We start from the raw sequence: 20,356 nt of genomic DNA, 5'->3' as shown, positions 1-20,356 counted from the left end.
AAGCAAACCCTAAGGGTTGGTTTGAATTCTTCAAATAATAAGGATCTGGATAATTGTGAAGTCAGTAGCTGTGTTTAATGTGCCAACAATTATTTTCAGCCCCTATGATTTAATATACCCAGTAATATATTCACTGATAAGTTCATTAACAGTCCACCTTCACATGAGCTGCAGTTTCACAGACTCACATCGCAGCTCAGTGTGTGCCGTCTGTTTTTAGTTTTCAGTTTATAACTTCTACATTTCATTTCTTTTTTCTTAAATTCATACAATTCAAAGTCAAGTAAAATTCTTTATAAAAGACATTCTTGTTAGACATACTAGTAGATTAGACTGGTCGGACTATTTTAATGAAATCACAGCAACACTGCATTCTCAAGTCTGGATGTTATTTTTTAAATAAACATGTTAAACTTCTGGGGCGCACCATTGTTATAAATTATGATTTAATTAATTTCCAACAGTTAAAAGATAATAAATAAGCTAACAAAAAGATGTTTTCAGCTTCACTTTCACAAAATTAGGGACAGATGGTGAATTAATCTGGATTGTTCCCCTCAAATACACCATGGCAAATCTTCTACTTGGTTAACCAAAAATGGTGTGGAAGCAAATTATCACTATTTGAAATCAATATCAATCAGTTATAACATATGCTGCGAGGTATCTATCCATCTAGACAGTTTTCTCCCTTGTGACCACCTCCTCTGATCCCAACTATTAAGCCTATCTAACAGTTTTACAGAAAGTTGTGAAACTGGCAAACCCTATGATTCATGAAATTTCAGAAGAAAATATAAAAAAAATTTTACAATACATTTTTCATAGGCTGCAGCAGGGTCACTGATGACATCTGCAACAACTCACCTGAACAGAAGGGGTTAGTGGGATTGAAGTTGATGGCAAATTCATGCGACACCTGCACAAAATAAAAACAAATAAACAAATAAACGAATTTAGCACTGATCCTTCATTTAACTGGTAAATATTGTTAAGAAATATTGTCCATTTCTCCTACACTTCCCCCTCCCACCACCTCTCTGTGTACTGCTTCTTTGTCCTTTTCATCAGCTCAGCACCATGGCAACACAGATGGGTTGACAGTTGCGTAATCATCTGAATATGCATGTATGTGGCTACAGTTTTATCTATGTGTGTAAAATATGTGTACAGTATAGGCTTAACTGTAGGTTTGTACATGATATCCCACCATTTTCTTGCTCTCTTTGCCACACATGACTGTATGTAGCAACAAACACAACACAAGATCATAATTGATACACACAAATACCTTCCAGTCTGGTGGGAGTTGGGCTCCGAATCCCAGAGCAGGAAACATTTTGTCACTGAGGAGGAAACCATGACAACAGATTGGAATGTTAGTTAATTTTTTTTTCTTCATACAAATGCAACAAGCTGGATTTAGGCGGCAGAAGAAATCCTATTAGCTTGATCTCATAGAAACATAATCAGACATTTCCTAAAAAAAAAAAGACAGCTGGGAAAAAAACATAACGTGGAAGTAAAAATGGTTTCTCACCAAGAAAAGAAAGAATTGTTTTTTTGCCTACAGTTTTGTCTGTGATTTGAACTGATTTTCAAAAGCACATTGGTCAATGCTTATAGTTCTTAGGCTGCTGCAATGTCTGACATTATTTTTTGCATATGAGGAAGAATAAGGGTAAGAAACTTTTTGAGTAAACAGCAGCAGTTAAAAAAAAAAAAAAAAAAAAATATATATATATATATATATATATATATATATCCATCCATCCATCCATTATCATGACCGCTTATTCCATTTCGGGTCGCGGGTGAGCTGGAGCCTATCCCAGCATTTTAACAGGTGAGAGGCAGGGTACACCCTGGACAGGTCACCAGTCTGTCGCAGGGCCATATATATATATATATATATATATATATATATATATATATATATATATATATAAATAAATAAAAACCCCAAATTGAACAACGAATGTGGAAATTTACACCTGAAGCCTTATGTAAAAGTAGAGCAGAAACAGAACTACCTAGAACAGGGGTAGCCAACGTTGGTCCTCGAGGGCACCAATCCAGCAGGTTTTCCAGATTTCCGTGCTCCAACACACCTGATTTACACTAACGAGTCATTGTGAAGATCCTTATAGGCTGTTGGATCTATTTAATTTGAGTCAGGTGTGCTGGAGCAGGGAAATCTGGAAAACCTGCCGGATTGGTGCCCTCGAGGACCGACGTTGGCTACCCCTGAACTAGAACAAACAAGAAAAACTAACTAGAATACAGATTTCTAGATTAATTGAGATTAAGCTAAAATACAAAATATGGAAATTCAGGGAAACCCGCAAGGCATGACAGTTTAGTTCTGTCCAAAGAGATCTCACTGAGAGTATCTGCAAAATTCAAGTACTCAAAACATCTCCATAAGCTTCCATTTGTGTTTACATGATTCACATAGTTTACATGACCTCACTCATAGAGATAGAATATATCAACCAGCCTCACCCATGCTTTTCATAGACCAGACATCATTTTGCCCGAACACCAGTAATTTACCAAAAAAGTACTTTTTTTTTTTTTTTAAGATAACTGTAGTTTTGACTAAACAAAATCAAAACAACAACCAGCAGGGCTGATTTCATTACTCACGTATCATAGTCCTGTATGATTTGTCCAACAGCTAAAATGGCAGAGAGATACTCGTTGCTGCCCAGTGGGTTGATGTAGTGGAGGGAGGAAGGCTCTCGAGGATTTCCATTAGACGCAGTGAAGTCTATACCAACCTAATGAAATACAGAGAATGAGAGATTAGGGAGCATCTCGGAGATCTGGAGTGTGATTATGGTGTTTATAAAGTAGTGACCTTTATTTAATGGACTCATAATGTTATCAGGGTTGTGTGGATTAGAAAAGCACAAAACCATGAAACATGACTCACAGTAGGCACTGCTGTATGTTTTCCTTCACTGTAAATCTGTTACTTTGATATGGTAGAAATCCAAAGAAAAGATGCAGCAGCAACCCAAGGTGTGAGTTTTAACATGCTTTTTGTTTTTAATGTTTAAAAGTTGACTGTTGAGGAAGTACCTGTTGAACAGCAGCAGAGCTGTATCTGTCCATATAAGAGACATCAAGGTACATTAGTGGTATATTTGGCTTGTAGTTAATGTGCGTTTGATGGCCAATAAAGATCCAAGACTTTTAGTGTGGAAAAAGCAGAGCAGCAAACAGCAGAAGTTACAAGGTATCTACCTAATTGGGTTTCCATGCACTAATGAAGCCAAATTGAAGAAGTCTTTTACAATCCTGCAAATAAACTGTGAATCAGACATATTTTTAACAAAATGGTTTGGCATTAAAACAAAGACTGGCTAGTGCTGCCAGATGGGCGTCAGTATATGCTATATTAGTAGTCGTGTAATTGATGATAAGAACTAGCTATCCTAAAAGAAACTAGTAATATAAAAATAAGTAAGTAAAATAACAACAATCTTGGGATAAGCATGCAAAAGGAACATTGGGTTTTTAGATGGGGTAAAACAGGGGTATAAATAATACAGAATTACACTGTATAACTGAAATACCTTAAACGTGGTTTGCCTCGAGGATACATACAATGGATTTCGGTGAGTAACACTAAATGTAAAACCCTTGGATATTTGTGGAAAAGTTAATAGGTTAGCTAAGTCTGCAAGAAACAAAATGGGCCTCTCAACATGCAGAGTTATCCAGAAGGTGACATCATGATGACATACATGAGCACAACACACAGAGATGCTTTCAACATATGTAGCTGACACACATAAAGCAGACATACGCACAGCCTAACACACACACAATATTAAGAGTGACAAGCTTCTCCTTGGTGGTGTGGGTGCTGACAAGAATCTGACCAACAAGTTTCTCCCACTCTTAACTCTGATCCATCTTCTTCTATCCGGCTTTAATTGGAGCCTTACCGGGGGTTCATCAAACAACAACTTTCTGGTTTAGTGAAGGCAACATCAAAGGAAAGAGCAAACATGGTACATGTGTGAGTACAAAAGAAAAAAGTGGCAAACTGAGGTGAGGAATGGGATGAGACATTGGAGATAACAACAAGAGAACATTCCTGGTACACTGTACACAGAACTTTTTCATAAGGTTGGCCCTAAAGGTTTATTGTTATGTGATGGCTGGAGGAGCATTAATACAACCACACAGAAAGGTTACCCAAAGGTTCCCACATTTTAAGCATTTAAAGAGAATATTAGGGGAACCCAAAACATGCAGCTAAAAAGTAATGTTATTTTTATGTCACAGACTTTCTGGTGCACCCTAAAACAACCAGTATAACCTTCCAGGGAAAATGTTTCCAGTCAAAAATCATTACTGGAAAGTCATAGGAATCAAATTTGTAAGCTGGGGAAAAATAAACTCACATTTCTTAGAGTCAACAGAATAAAAAGTTCTGCTGTTGCACTGACTCACAAGATCCCCCAAAAACAAACAAACAAACAAAAAAATAACACAAAGCAGGTAAACACAAAAAAAGCACTGTGGCTGGATTCGTGGTTCATTCCAGTAACTTCAGGTTCAGCTCGGGATTCGTGGTATCAGCTGGTAAACCTTTTACCAGGTTGTATCACCATGGCAACTGACTGGCGCAGATGAAACTTCCTGACCAATCAGTTCTTTTAGAAAATTAATAAAGACATAAGTGCTTAGATGGTTAGATATTCTCTGTCCAACTCTCTTAAAGTTAAAACATGACTGAGCTGTTTGACTTTTACTGATCTTCACCTTTCTGGGAGATGTTATTAGAAGGTAATGATGTCGGAGCCAAAAACAGAGAATGATTAAAGTTTGTTTTTTAAGATTTTAAACTGATATTAATTCCTGTTTTTTGTTTAATTATCATCAAACTGTAAAAGATTTCTTGTCTTTTCCTACAGTTTTTTATGTGTGTGTTATTTATTTTGTTATGTAACAACGACAACATGATCTATTCTATTTCATTACTTTAAACGAAAGAAAAGACAAAGGGCAATCTGAAAAAAAAGCAGAAGCTTAAATAGTGCAGCCTGACATTTATCTGCTAAAATGTTCTTACAATTAATTAAAATGACTGGACAACTTCCCTTATTTATATAAATGTTTGGAGTCTGATGACAGAAAATGAAGTTGGACATTTCCATTAAATCCACTGACTGCTTTGATCGGTTTTCTGTCTGTCCTTATTTAGCTGCAAGGATGATTTCACAGAGCCAGTGTTGCACCTGACAGAATTAAGACTGATCAGTCTGCCTCCTGTAACTCAAGAACACACCTGCAACATACTCATTTAGTTAGTTAGTTAGTTAGTTTGTTAGTCAGTTAGTTAGTTAGTTAGTTAGTTTGTTAGTAGTTTCAATCATAACTGAAACTACATATCCGAAAACACACAATTGTAAATGGTGCCTATTGATCAGCTTATTTATTTACACATTTGCATTGTTTGCACTTTTTGTTGTTTTTCCTTCGAATCAGCTGCAGCAACTGTGTTGCTTTTCAGGAGGATACACTAATGATTAGTCATCTGCTGTCATCTGTTTCACATGCAGGCCTGGACTAGCTTTCAGGAGAAGTGGGACAGTTTCCTGTGGCCTGGACCAGATCTAAAAAAATCAATAAATGAATAAAAATCACGGTGTATTACAGCGGTGTGGCTGATTGGTCTGCCTGGCACTGACACCTTTGCACAAACACAATAATTTGTGCTCGTCAGTTGTCACTAATAATGGTGATTGGTCAAAATGACGGTAATATTTTTTTAAAATGATAAATACGAGCAAAGTACGCAGAGGCAGAACAGCTGAGGAATATGGTGGCGAAATGAACTCGGACTAAAAATATGAAAGGGGCAAGACAGACAAGGAAGTGGGCCAGTGTTAGAAAATTTCAGACAGCAGCAGCATCACGTGAGTTCATTGTTTTATAAAAGAGTAAAAGAGAAGAGACGGCGGGTGTGTTACGAGCTGCAAACTTTTAAACATAATATAATTCGCACTAGTTGAGATTCTCCATGACCCTTTTTATGTAACTGTAGTAATGATGCTGGCACTACTTAGAGTAATAATTATCTTGGTACTTCTTCTCAAACTTTATTCCATTGTTAATGTTGAAGTGGTTTGTAGAAGTACTCTTATATAAGCCCAAACATAAAAGCTACTGGTTATTCCAACCTTGAACATACAGGGGGTCCTATATGAGATTTCCTAGTATCATAGATAAAATTTTAGCTAATTTAATGTGCTGTGTTGAAGTGACAGGTGAATATTTCAATATTAAGGCTGCTCAGCTAGGCTTGTCTGTACACATAGGCTACTGTCCACATCTGTCTAACTCAGAAACATCTGTAAACTGGGCCAGTGAGGAACATTTTATTAGTCCAGGTTAAAGGCTGATGAGGAAACTTTGTGACTTCATCAGTTTGTCAGCGTGTTTATCTGGATGTAAATAATGTGATTGCAAAGTTTTGTGCTTGTTGGCTTATTTTACTGAATGAAATATTTGGTGGGTCCTTCTGGACCAAACACACCTCCACAGGTGAGCTGCTGGATGGAAAATGTTTGAGAACCCCTCTGAAGGCTGGACAGACTCTTATCTGTCTAAGTTGAGTCGACTTTTTCACTTTTTTAATGTTAGTTGAAACACATCACATCACATTTCATCAGGTGAAGCTGCTGTTGAACACTTCTTGTTTTTTACTGTTGCAGAGAATATTAATGTTAACATATTACATTTATGGTAAACCGGCATCTCAATTATTTGCTGACAAAATTACACAATCATGCTTTTTCAGGTTAACATGATATGATATGAATAATCAAGTCCTGCTGTGACTGTTGTGAGTCTTTTGATAAGAACAAGAGACAGAAAAGCTCTGGACTGGTGGCTTATAGTTGTGTGTGAATGTCAGTCTTTAAAGAATATTAAGCTTTGGTGATTACTTAGCTTGTGTGTGCGCGCATGCATGCGTGTATGCACTTGCATGCACTTGCATATGAGCATATGTATGCAGTACATGAATTAGGGCGGCCTAGGTGAGTGTTACGACTCCCGGCCTGACTTTGGGCCATTCCAGCCCTGTTCACGTGATCACTTTATTTGCAGAGTCAGAAAGAGTAATAACCAGTATTGTGGTATCATTTAGTGAGATCACCACTGTTACGGTTGGTTGAACCAAATCACTCAAAGAAATCCTGGATGTATTAAGCCTGTGCGGTTGCATTTGCACCATCGCACTCATTGCTAAATACAATTCATTTCTTATATTTTGTGTTCACATTAACTAGCACAGTTAGTACAATTAATTTTTGTCCTGTTGGTTTAATCACTAATATCCTCAGTTATGTTTTGGTGTATTTGTTGCTGGTGCTGTTATCCATGTTTCAGGGCTCCAGACTAACTTTTTCTACAAGGAGCACAGTGGCCCCTAAATTAAATTTTTAGGAGCACAAGCAGAAAATTTAGGGACGCACACTGAAACAACCTTGCAAAGCAAATATTCACATTTCCTCTCGTTTTTACCGTATTAGTGATAAAAACTTGTACAATAAATTCAGAAATTGCAATGTTTACAATTTACATTGTTTTGCAATTGACATGACACAAACAAACAAAAAACATCTTACTGGCCTCACTAATACAAAACAAGTAGACATAGAACTCGTCAAATCACATCAGATTTGATATGATATTCACTTTGTAGTCAAAGCAGAACGGCAACTTTGTCACTATCATCCCTCATAGGGCATGGTATGACTTGACCATGGAGTTCCTGGCAATCAACAGCTTCAGGGACTGGTACTCCTCTCCAGCCGCTGTTCCCAACTCCCCAGTAAGAAAAGTAGCTATTGGCTGTCCTAAAAGTCGCTAAAAGTCTCTAATTAGCATAATCAGCCTAGTACATATAGTTGTAATGGATGCTGCCATAAAGAGGGATGTGGTGGGAAAGGCAAAAATTTATAAAAAGACAACATAAAATGTTTAGAACAGCAAAAAATAAATAAAATAAAAAAAAATAATACTTCTGTCAATATTTTCTTTATTTTTTAGTTCAGTTTTTTTTAAGTGTATTTTCTTTTTTAATTGGAAGGGTGGAGCATGTTACTACACTTAACTTCTTAAATATTTTTGTCCACACTCTTCATTAATAGGCATTACTCTGACGGTAAGCCAGCGCAGGACCAACCAGCAGCAGCTTTGTACGTTTCATTTTCAGCCTGGCCCTGGTCATGAAACAGAGGTGAACGTCGTCTGCTCTGAATACAGCTGGAAGCTGCTGCTGTGTAAAGACCAAGCCTCGTATTCCCCCAAGACCTGTCTCTTTCCACACATAAGCCAATCACAGTGGTCGTTCGTCCCCACTCACACACACATTGGCTGTTGTCTTCTTCGTTAGTGTTCGTTTCCTTTTCTTGTATTGAAAGTTAGTTTGAGTCGGCAAATCAAATTAGGCCATTAACTTGGCAAGCACATGATCACTCTGTTGGCCATGATGCTGGACAGGACAAGATAAAAAGAAAAGAAGGGGCAAAGAATACTGAGGGGATTAATAACTAACATAATGCAGAAATCTATAACTGAACCCGGACATGAACAGACAAGAACAGAAAAAGACAACAAGAAGACATAAAGCTGATATATTAACAATAACAAAAAGAAAAAGACTAAACCTCAAAAACCAGAAGAACTTAACAAATTATTTGATTTACTACATACTGTATGTGCCTTCATGAATGTGTAAACTTTTTTTTTTCCTGCAGTGTATCAGTGTCCATCTTCTTCCTCTGGCCTACATGTATTTTGTCTTATGATGAAGCTGAAAATATGTATTTCACCAAAAGCCACATGTGATGGAACAAAATCATCCCTGAACTACCACAGCGTTTTTTCCTCCAGTGGCCTCTCTGGTGACAGATGTTATTAGTGTGATGGCTGTGAATTCAATGACGGTGGGAGACAAGGCCATTTTGTTTACAACTTATTCATCACTTCAGGCTATCAGTAACTACAACCGCATACATAGACTTAATAGAACATGACACACACTGTTTCAGCAAGGCGATATTTACTGAATTAAAATGAACCAGGGCTGACAGAGCAACATCGCATTACTGCACAGTCCACAGCAGCAGCATGGCAGAAAATACTTGAAGCATTTAATAGACAGATTCCACAACTATCGAATTATTGTCAAACACCTGACACCTGACATGAGCTTTCCTAGCTGTGTCCTGTTAAATATTTTCCGGTTCTCATACCATAGAGGTGGATGGAGGGGAGTCTGGAAAGATGTGTGAACATCTTATTCTTTCTAACTCTGAGGGTGATAACCACAAGCTTCTGTCTTCTGTCAGATTTGTATTATAGGAAATTCTGCTGCTTGATGCTCAGTCTTTTAGTGTATTTTATGTTAAATGAAACATATAAGGTATATGTTTTAAAACAACCTGCTTTGCACAGTCACATCAGTGCAGGAATAAATGGATTACTCACAGCAGCTCCCAGAAGCCAAATATGAGGATTTAAATGTTCAACGATCAGATTTTAATGTGACAGGATTTTATACTGTTTACATCTCAAATTTTTCAACTGTGGAGTGATGCTTTATTTTCTGAAACAAGCCTGGATAACACAGCTCGATTATGACTTATGTTTGTTATGTCCACATGCTGTGGAGCTTCACACAAATGCACAAAATAAGAGCAGAAGCCAACCAACAACAAAAAAAAACAACATGAATAAAAACATTTTTTAATGTTCATTTTCAGAAAATTGTGATTTCTTTCCTAATATTTCAAATATGCAAATTGGTCTAAACCTTTGAGACAATCCAACTCCATAAATGTACTCATGTGGCATATGTCCCTGCAGACAGATATGTACAAAAGCCATGAGCCCTCATTCCTGTAAATACCTTTTTTCCATGCCAGTATCTCAAGATCATGAAGCTTGCTTTTACATTTTTATTATCTCAAGAAATCAGCTTTTTCTTGATAAGCACCTGCTGTAACTGATTATCACAAGATAAAAAGCTTTCTCAGGATCATGACATGAATAAGGTGAGTTTGCAAATAAGTGGTGAACACTTAATTTAATGGGTAATCGTCACAACTGGTCCAAAGTTAAGCCATAAATGCTGTTTACTTCCTGGCCATAGCCTTCCTAAACTCTAAGAAATAAAGACCTCTTTGTTTTATCGTTGTTTTTAAAAATGAAGAATCCATTATCTCGAGATAACGTGGACTGTTTTACGCATGGCTGCTCTCAGATTCTGTAATCAGACAATTATTACGTTATGCATGTGAAGATTGAAAATAGTGTAAATGAGGGTGACATCCACCTTTTATGTTTTAGTTCTAACCATGACCGCTTTCCAACCTCAACCAACTAGTCTTGATTTTTAACTCAGACTGAGTGATGTTACTGTCTGGATCAAACCAGGAAATGAGAATTAAATTTTTGAGATCATGTGTTGTTTTCACCTGTAACAACGGCAACCAGTAAGACATCCTTGAATGAGACTGAAAAAAATATATATTTTAGCCAAATGTATTTCTAATTGGTATTTTTAACTTTAAGTAATCTTCTTTTGCCTAAACATGACCAGAAATTGAGAAAAAAGTTTCTGTTAAAGCGCTTGATTGTATATGCTACACTGAGCTGCTCCATCTAATTACACCTCACCTCACCAGACTCTGTGACATGTTAAATGATTTGATGATGATGTCTGCTCCCATGTCAACATGCTAATATAGCTATTAGAAATGGTAATTTACTAGATGACATTATTAGCCTTTTCTATAGGTACAAACAAACACAGGTGTGACTGTTTCAGCTGGAGGAATCAATGGAACCAAGAAACAAGTGTGAAGAAATGAGTCTTTGTTGAATCTTAAAACTAGCAAGAAAAATTTGATGCTAGCACTTTTAAAAGGTCGGGACCAATATAAAAGAAGAGAAAAGTTTTTAGAATACACACTTATACCATTCTGGAAGAGTCTACAACCTGCAGGTTGACCCCCTGATGCCTGATCTCGCAAATTTGCAACAAACCACTTCTAGCCTTTATTTATTTGGTTTCTTTATATCTAATTAACTTATTTTATTAATTTATTTGCTCTTATTTATATACTTATGTTTAGATTATTAATTTATGATTAATCTTTATTTATTTAAGATGCATTACCTAACTTTTGCATATTTTGTGAGTGATGTGTCCGCAATTGACGACTAATTTGGCATCCATCTTGCATCCTACCTGTATTATGAGCTTCTCCATACAGTTAAAAGCAGTCTTGTGCTGGCTCTTGTCTTATCTCCTGCTCTGTCTCTGGATCTCTTTTGTTTCCTCTCTTCCTCCAATAATGTCTTCTAACATTTCTTTGCTGAATCAGCCATGGTGCACACTCAAAATAGCCAGTTTGTTTACATCTGCTTGCTAGCACGTGATCCATGCGCAAAGCAAAACTCTGCAACGTCACACAGTGTCCCGGATGAAAAAGTTGCATATTGTGGTTTTTCAGTCTTGGGACGCTGCTTGGCAGCGACGGCTTCAGAAATGCACATAATAGATGTCACTCTGGCATCAAATGAGCCTGGAGTTTTAAAGTAAAAAATTATGTAATGGGTCTTTAACTGTTATTATTTTTTTTACTATTTCATTGTATTTGATTTTATTTTTCCAGTTTTTTATCTTGTATTTGGTTTGATATACCGTTGGAAATAAATGTTTGGTTTAAACAGTTAACTGGTGACAGGTGAAGGCATCAGGATTGGATATAAAAGCAATATCCCACCAAATGTTAAACCTTTCCAAGCAAGAATGGATCGTAGCTCACCACTTTGGTCAAAGCTCAATCAGAGAAGCATCAATAAGTTTAAAAATGTATTTCTCAATTACAGATTGTAAAGAACTTTTTATTTTAGTATCTACAGAGCTAAATATTGGGGAAAAATTAAGAGAGTCTGGGGAATTCTACAATGGAAAGAATGATCTTTAGGCATTCATACAGCACTGCATAAGGAAACATTGTGCCACCACAATCAGCCACATGGGCTCAGGAGGACCTTGGAAACGGAATTTCCTTAAGCACAGTTCACTACCGCTTCCATTAATATAAGCTGAAACTGGATTAAACTAAGAGAAGCATCTTCATCTCTGCGAAGGTACGTTTGATGCAGAGGTGGATGTTGTAATTTTGGAGAGTCATATGATCAAAGTTATGTCTTTTCCTGGGAGGTTGGTGGTAATTTCAGAAGAATAATGCAAGATGTAATTTAACTTGTCACATAAAAATTTGGCTTTATAAACACGGTGTATGTGCCTAACTGGCATGCTTCCAGTCCACATCTGTCTGCTACTGAAAATTGTTTATCATGAAGAAGAGATTCAAACAGCAACAACCCCAGCCTGAGCAGCTGCAAACACAGATTCATCTGAAAAACTAAAACAATCAGTATCCTCAGTTCCCAAAACATTAAAATGTCTAATTTACAGGAAGCTGACTGAGTGTTTTTTTTTCTATTTTCAAATTATAATTCTAGCAGTGAACATGTTAGAAATCTTTCCTTTTTGTCTTTGTGTCCAGATGTGTGCCAGGTGTGTAGAAACCAGGTAAAAAGTAAAACAGAAAATACTACAGAAGGGGATGAACTACAAAATAAAACAGGAAACCAGGACAGCAACTTAGGCAGCAGTAAATCCAACAAAAACCAAACCACAACCCAGAGATAATGACACTTTGTATCTGTGTCTGTTGAAAAATGTTTTAACAAACTTATCAAAGATTTATGTTTTATTGTATTTTACAAAAACTTGTAAATTTTTCTGGGAATTAGCCTCATGCAGTCGAGTTATATTGGGTTTACTACTTGGAGTGTGTTTGACACCTCACACTGCTTTGACGCTTATTACTATGATCAGCTTATACCTCAGGGAGTGCTTTCTTGTTCTGTGTAGCCTCTGAATGCTCTCTACACACTAAAAATCTTCTCCCCACTCACCTAAATCCATTACCATCAGTTGTCTACACAGCTCTGAATGATATCAAGCATTAGACGTGAATAATAGCTTAATTTAGTTAAAATGAGTGTTTCACAAATGGTCCATTAGTGGAAGGCAACTGTCTCTTTGTGTTGGAGTGTGTAACAGAGAAGCATTGCTCTTCCAGCTCCCACAACCCAGAGGAGAGACTTGCTCCTTCTGGAGATTAGGATTAGAGTGTCACTAAGACTGATTGAAAACAGCAGAACAGCTCTTTCTGCATGTGTGTTTTCGTACACAACCTCTCCTCTGTGATTGCATGTGCATAAAAATGGCAGCTTGCACGTGAGAAGAAGTCAGCTGTGATTGAACTTCTGTGTAAGATTATGCAGTGAGCCAAAATCAGTTAGTGTGCATAGGCAAGGAAGGTGCATGTCGGAAGATATTATGTGTGTTTGTGTTTGTGTGTGTGTGTGTGTGTGTGTGTGTGTGTGGGTAGTACACAGCAACAGAACAAGTCCTATTTGAAACTACTTGTGATAAAATGCCTGTATGAAGAAGATAGTGAGTTTGGATTTGTGTGTGCATATGTTAGCATGTAAATCGAGGACAGAATGAAGAGTGTGTTTGTGCTGACAAGTGTGTTTGTAAATAATCTTGTACACTAAGCATGAAGTATCTATGTTAAGATAGTATAAAGTATATGGGTGTGTATGTGTGTTTAAAAAAGCAAAATACTAGTAGGAAGCAGTGAGGATTTTAACAGCCAAATTTGCTAATTCAATCACCACCAGAGTAAGAAAATGTTCCCACTGCAATGAAATTTGAGTCATTTAAAACAGGCAAGACACCGAGCACAACGTCTTTCAGTCAAACTCATCCAGCAGCTGTTTACTTATTCCATAAAAATGTGTTATTTCTTTCTCCAAATCATTGTGCTCAATGTTGCATTTATAAAAAGACTCAGATTTTAGCTGATGACAGAGAGGCAAGTGTTGTCGCTCCTTTTAGTCGACTAGAAGAGAGCAGGTTGGATATAGAGACACCTGATGGCTATAAACTTCAAAGCTCATGACAGCTGGTCAATAAGAACTCCCCATTCTGGATTTAACAGGTCATCAAAAGCTGAGCGGCGCAAAGAGGGGCGGAATTAGCTGCTACTAAAACCGTTTTATCTCCCAATAAATACTAGGATTATCAGACACTCAGCAGTGAAGTGGCACCTGCATTATAGCCTCTCCAGAGAAAGGCCTTTTGATTTTATGTCTCATGTAGATGCATCATCAAGTGAAATTTGGCCTAAAGCCTTAGTCACTGTTTCTAAGGCAATCAAGCTTCGCATTCCTACATGGTACAGGACACAATAAAAGATATGTGATTTTAAACAATGCACAAAAAGTCAGCTTCCATTTTCTAGCAGGTCTCCTGTGCTGGCGGATTAATTTGGTTGTTGGAAGCTAACTGTTGCTAATTGGTGCTAAATGCAGCCTTGACTCTTTGAGACAGCCGGGCAACCGCTCACACATTGGAGTGGCTAAAACGTACGGTCAGGCTGGTAAACAACATCTTACAGATGACCACACGGTGGTCAGATGGGTCACTGACCTACCTACATGTGGCCTTAATGACTCTCCAGATCCAACTGCTTTCAATCAAGCTCTTGGGTATACAGTCTTTTTGGCATATTTTATGCTTAATGAAACATATAAGATTAGTCATCCATTCTGTCAAGTTTAATATTTCATATTGTTTTAAGTACCCGTTGCCACTTTATAAATGATACTATGGTAAAAACACTGAGGTAAAAAGCGACATGTCCAAGTCACCAAAGGCACCATCCACACCAGATGATGATTCATGATGGAAGAGCATTATTAGAAATGACAGTAGTACCATAATTAGGAGACACTTTGTTCAAACATGTATCTGCTTGGCTGCTGAAATCACCTGGGTTCTACTTTAAAATGTATGAACTTAATTGAAAAAATCTATTAAACTGAAACTTATTACTTGTTTTAATGAGCCAGTTTAGATAAGAAAAAACAAACAAACAAACAAAAAAAAAAAACAACAAAACATAGATACAGCTAAGCACACATGATTCTGTCCTAAGGTTTTTACTTGCAATCATGCATCATCAACAGCACAGAGCATCACTATGGCAACAACAACCACCCTCTTTGTTTTAAAGTGTTGTTTCAATCAAGAGAAGGTGAAAGAAAGCAGCTTGTGACATTGAAGATGGTCATTGTGTATGTTCCTGTGTGTGCAGTGAATTTAACACTGGATCAAGCAGAAAACGTGCACAGCGTGTTCTCTGAATATGACAGCATCTCTGCGTGGTAACACATTCCTTGCATCTGATGAACACCTTTTACAACACATCAGATCTAGGTGACAAATAGATCAAGGTTGGAGACGTCTTCCTCACAGTTCATAAATTAGCACAAGAAATGTCAGATTAAATTAAAAAAAGATTTTCTTTATATCTTAGTAAGAATTTTGATATTCTATTTTCTTAAATAGTAACTTGGAGCAGGAATTCAACATTATATTGCTTCATCTGTTTGGGGGACTCAGTGCTTCAGTGATTCAGTTGATGTGTAAAGCTCAAATTATATAGTGGTCTTACAGCTACGAGGACCCTCGCAGACATATTGCTGTTTGAACATCTGCATCTAGTAATTTCATGCCCAACTGGACTGTGTGCTGAATACTCAGCTGAGTATAAATAAAATGGTGTGTGTGACCACAGTCTTTGTCTCTGAAGAAAACATCAGTACCAAGAGACAGAACTGCTTCTTTTTCCTTTTAAACATAATTAAATCTCTTCAAATTAATTTGAATTAATAAACTAAAACAGTAAAAATAGTACATGCATCTTTTTAAAATATCCCTTTTAATTCTAATTTCCCCTGTTCCCTAGTTAGTGCAAACTCAACCTTTATGCTTGTTAACATGTTGTCTTAATAAATTTATCATCATTTCCAGCAACAGTCCTGCTTGGTGTTCACACCTTTGTCACACCTTTCAGTTGTCAACAACAGCAATATAACAGCAAAGGTCAGAACAGCGGTGAGTATGACATTACAGCATCAGTAGTACTTCTGAGACAGAGATGACTCCGTATTTACCAGGTGAGAGCTTTTGTTGTCTTTTGCAGGTAATTTAACCCTCTCACAGGTTGGTGCTTAGGGTTTTTTTTAATCTGGTATTTATTTGTGTGTGCTAATATAGTAAATGGCTATGATAATCTCTCTTTGTTTTTTTTTTATTGTTTTTTTGTTTTGTTTTTTGTTCTGGCCTGCAGTGCTGTTTAGACAGTTTTGCTATGATATGCTGGGTTTCAGAGATGTCTGCTGTTTCTTCTATATCGTACAAATGCAATATTAATGTCTCAGACCATCCACAACATCCACAAACTTAAAATAATTAAAATTTTTCTTTATCAAACTACAATTGTCAACTGCATGCCTACATCAGTTGACTTATCAAGGTTGAAGACCCACCTGTTTTCAGCTGCATTTCATTAGTTCTTACTAGGAGTCCAGATCTGCAGCTGGTTCTTTTACACTGAAATCCTAACTTTATTTCTTTATCTGAACTTTTTCTTTCTGTTTGTATGTAATCAACTGTATCTTTTTTTAATCTTTGTTTTTCTAATACACTTGTATTTTTTCTGCACCCCGCTGTAATGTTTTTATGTTTTGTGTAAAGCACTTTGAATTGTCTTGTACATGAAATGTGCTATACAAAGAAATTTGCCTTGCCTTGCCTTACATAGAAAGCAATGGAAACTGATCAAATTCTTATTTTGAGATGAACAGGTACATGTAAACATGAGAAAGATTTTGTTTGTGTCTCGTGGGGAATCACGTCATGAACTGAGAAGCCTCTTTCACTGAGACTTTTTAATGGCTACTGCTTCCTGCAACTGAGAAGGCAGATGACATAAAATGCATGCATGCACGTACATACTCAGGCTAGTTGTATTATTAAATTACTGGAAGCTCAGTCAGATAACAGAAAATAAGCCATGTCCACAGCTAAATATTTGTATAATTCTGGGGTTTTGTAGAGTGAAAATTCTCTCTACTGTGGCCCTGCTCTGACTAGCACTGAGGCTCTGGTTGGATAGTTTTGTTTTCCTCAGGAATCTTTCTAACTGCGTAAAATGACTGAAGTATCAAAACAGCAGCTGTGTCAAGACCTGTTGAAATTCTCCAAATGCTAAGGAAAGGTGCTTTAGTTTTGCTTTTAATACAATATCTCCTTTAGCATAGGACATACAACCCAGTTATGCAGTTTTACTGCAGATAAATATGAGGGCAGTGGAGTGAGTGTGAGCAGCATGTTACAACAACGTGTTTAAGTTTTGGACCTTTTCATTTCATTTCTTAATTATGAATTAAGTGATATTTTATATCAACACACTACTGTGACATTTAGTCTCCTTCTAACATTGCACTAAGATTGTATTGGATGAAGTATCTAATGCACTTCTTTTAGAACATTTATTGAACACCTGTAGCTTCAGACATGCATCACAGCTGAGTGAAAGGCAAGGCAAGCCAAATATATTTATATAGTAAGTGTGCAAGTGTGGTTAGATTCTCATTGCAGTGCAGTCGTCTTGTAGTCCGTCTTCGCCACATTTCTCCTACCACTTTTCCCTAAACCCATGGCATTTTCCATCAAAGTTTCTTAATCAAAGGGCTTAGGAAAAAAGATGGGGATACATTTTTTTAATCCTAATTCAGAACGTTCTGATTGTTGTGTGCTACAGGTTAGATACTAACAGTTTATTTGCTCAGACAGCCCAACTTTAAGGGAGATGCACAGATAAAGCCTGTAACACTCCACATTATCTCTGTGCAGCAAGATCTGGGACCTGTTTCTATCTCTAAAAGCCTGGAAATTGATGGAGGAATGGAGAACAGGTGTAAAAAGCAACACTGTTTATGTGTGTTTCTGTGTGTGCTGTATCCAGGATAATAATGAAACAAATCAACATGTGATTGTAAAGGACTCACACAGTTACATCATCAGGGACGCACAAGAGTTTCTCCTGACAAGAGACGAAAATAAACCATGACGCTTCTCGTTCTCAGCCCTCCCTCTGGTAAAAACACTCAGCTCTGTTAATGGTGTACCTTGTTTTCTTTCTACTCCAACATGGAAATCTCTCATTCATTTCCATACATATATATATATTTTTGGATTTACCTGGTTTTCCATATTTCACCATACTCCATCACTTCTCTCTGCGGCACTAATTTTCTCTCCCTCAGTGCCCCCCCCCCCCAACACATTTCCACTCTGTATGTAAATGATTGCAATCCAGCTGTAACCCTGGGAGATGAAAATAGAAAATCTGAATGTTTTCCATCCATTTTTTAAAAACAGAGTATGTGGAAACATGTATCTCATTATCATCATAATTGTAGAGGAAATAGAAAAACAAAAAACAAAACAGGAATGTTAACATTGTACTCACTGTAAACATGAGCTGGCATCCTCCCAATATGTAATCCAGAAAGGTGTAATCATGTGTTATCTGAAAAAAGTAAAAAAGAAAAATAAGAGCAGAGGTAAAAGGTTGATATGTTGTTATAAGCTGAGGGTTGTGGGAATTTTAAAATCTCATAGAAATGAATGAACTGCCTCTTTTCACTGCAGATCTCTGAAATATGTATTAAAATAGCAACCATGCTGTATTTTTTTTAAATTATAATGTTCCGCCAATTCAACGTCACTTGTTATCTTGTTACAGCACAATTTCCACTTCAGTTACTATGAATGTTTAGGATGGATTTTACTCCCATTAGTCTAATCCCTGCCACCAGCCAACAAACATAATTACTATATTAGCAATGTTCTTCATTTGTAGTACTGAATGTATGTCTATAAAAAGGCTTTTTCATGATGAAAAAGAGAATGGAGGAAAAGAATCAATTACAAAAGCTTGTCATGCACATACACAGCTTTAATGTTGTTCCAATATGCAGCTAACGACTTCACGTTTCAGCTTTATGTGTCCTCTGTGGGGCTCCTAGCTACTGTACTAATTAGTGATTTACAAGTAGTTATGAACGCCCAGTTAGAAATGTGCCAACTGAGGCGAGTTTGAGGATAGGTCATTAACATGTGTTTAGAAACTGAGCAATTTGTCTGATTTGTGAGCTGAGTTATTTTTCTTTTCTTCAGTTTTGATTTGAACTGATGTAACCTATCGTTCTGGAGCAACTATTGGGCTACGGTCCTGCAGGTTTTATATGTGTCCCTGCTGCAACACACCTGATACAGAACCATTTCATTTGAATCAGGTGTGCTACAGCAAGCAGACATCTAACGCCTGGTCCAAGAGTTGGTGCCCTGTTCTCATGTTTTAAATACAAATTTGTGTCTTGACAGAAAAGAAAGATTCCTCATGCAGCTTAAGTGAGTGCTTTTGAAATTCAGCATATGAAGTGTCATATTTTCCCTTACAACCTGGAATTAAAATGTTTTGAAGCAAACAAGAAAAAAAGAACACATAGAAGAAAATACAGCAGACTCTCCAGGTATCAGTTTAGTAGCATGTTGATTATGAAAGTTCAAACTAGAAGACTGAACAAGTATGGCTTGTTTGGAAGGGTTGCAGGAGAAAGCCACCGCAATGTATTCTAGAGTTAGACTCTATTTTATACACCAGATGTAGATCCTTAAATTTGACTGAGGATTTACTTTCTTTTTTACTTGTCTCTAAACTCAAAGCATTATTTAGGGATGTAGTCAATCCAAATAGCACACACATAATTTAATACTTTATTAATAGATTCAGCTGTTGTATTTTATAAAAGTGTCAAGACTCTACCTGTTGTACTAAACCACATTTTTAGTTCCTACTAGGCTTTTTTGTTACCTAATTAATCTGAGACAATCCAAATACTACAAGGAAAAATATGCAAGCAGATCTGAGAGGTGGGAAAAGTGCTTGTGTGTGATTAAACAGGTCTAATGTGCCAGGCTAATTATAGTCTAAAAGTGAGAACACCACAGTGTCTGTCTATTACGGTTATACTGATCAGAATTTAAATACAGGCTCTAGATTAAAACTGTAATGAAGCACAGACAATGTTGAAAAATAACATCCAATTCTTCATCCTAACCTTACAGGACTTGACAATGATAACTCCGGAGTTCTTATAGTTCTTCTTCTTTTTCTGCTTTTTGGGGTTGATGCAGTCGAACTCCACCTGAGGAGACAGAGCAGAAGAATGAGCTGGAAACAAAGGAAGAAGTAGGAAAGAAAACACACAACAATGACAGCGGAGTTGGAATAAAGAGACAGGAAAATGTTTG

At 36.9% G+C, this 20,356-nt stretch overlaps 1 protein-coding gene across 1 annotated transcript in view; it reads right to left on the bottom strand.

Moving 5' to 3' along the window:
* Positions 1-20,356, bottom strand: part of cpne2 (copine II) — a 59,844-nt gene that overhangs the window by 17,668 nt on the left and 21,820 nt on the right. Inside the window, exons 9-13 of the mRNA XM_041997658.1 lie at positions 20,164-20,250; positions 18,510-18,569; positions 2,650-2,783; positions 1,292-1,346; positions 868-919 (exon numbers count right to left, since the gene is read on the bottom strand). Of these exons, the coding sequence (XP_041853592.1) occupies positions 868-919; positions 1,292-1,346; positions 2,650-2,783; positions 18,510-18,569; positions 20,164-20,250 (388 nt within the window). The remainder of the gene's footprint in view (positions 1-867; positions 920-1,291; positions 1,347-2,649; positions 2,784-18,509; positions 18,570-20,163; positions 20,251-20,356) is intronic.

Source organism: Melanotaenia boesemani, chromosome 10 (genome assembly GCF_017639745.1).
Source record: "Melanotaenia boesemani isolate fMelBoe1 chromosome 10, fMelBoe1.pri, whole genome shotgun sequence".
NCBI classification, from domain to species: domain Eukaryota; kingdom Metazoa; phylum Chordata; class Actinopteri; order Atheriniformes; family Melanotaeniidae; genus Melanotaenia; species Melanotaenia boesemani.
This window is presented reverse-complemented; position numbering and strand designations above follow the sequence as displayed.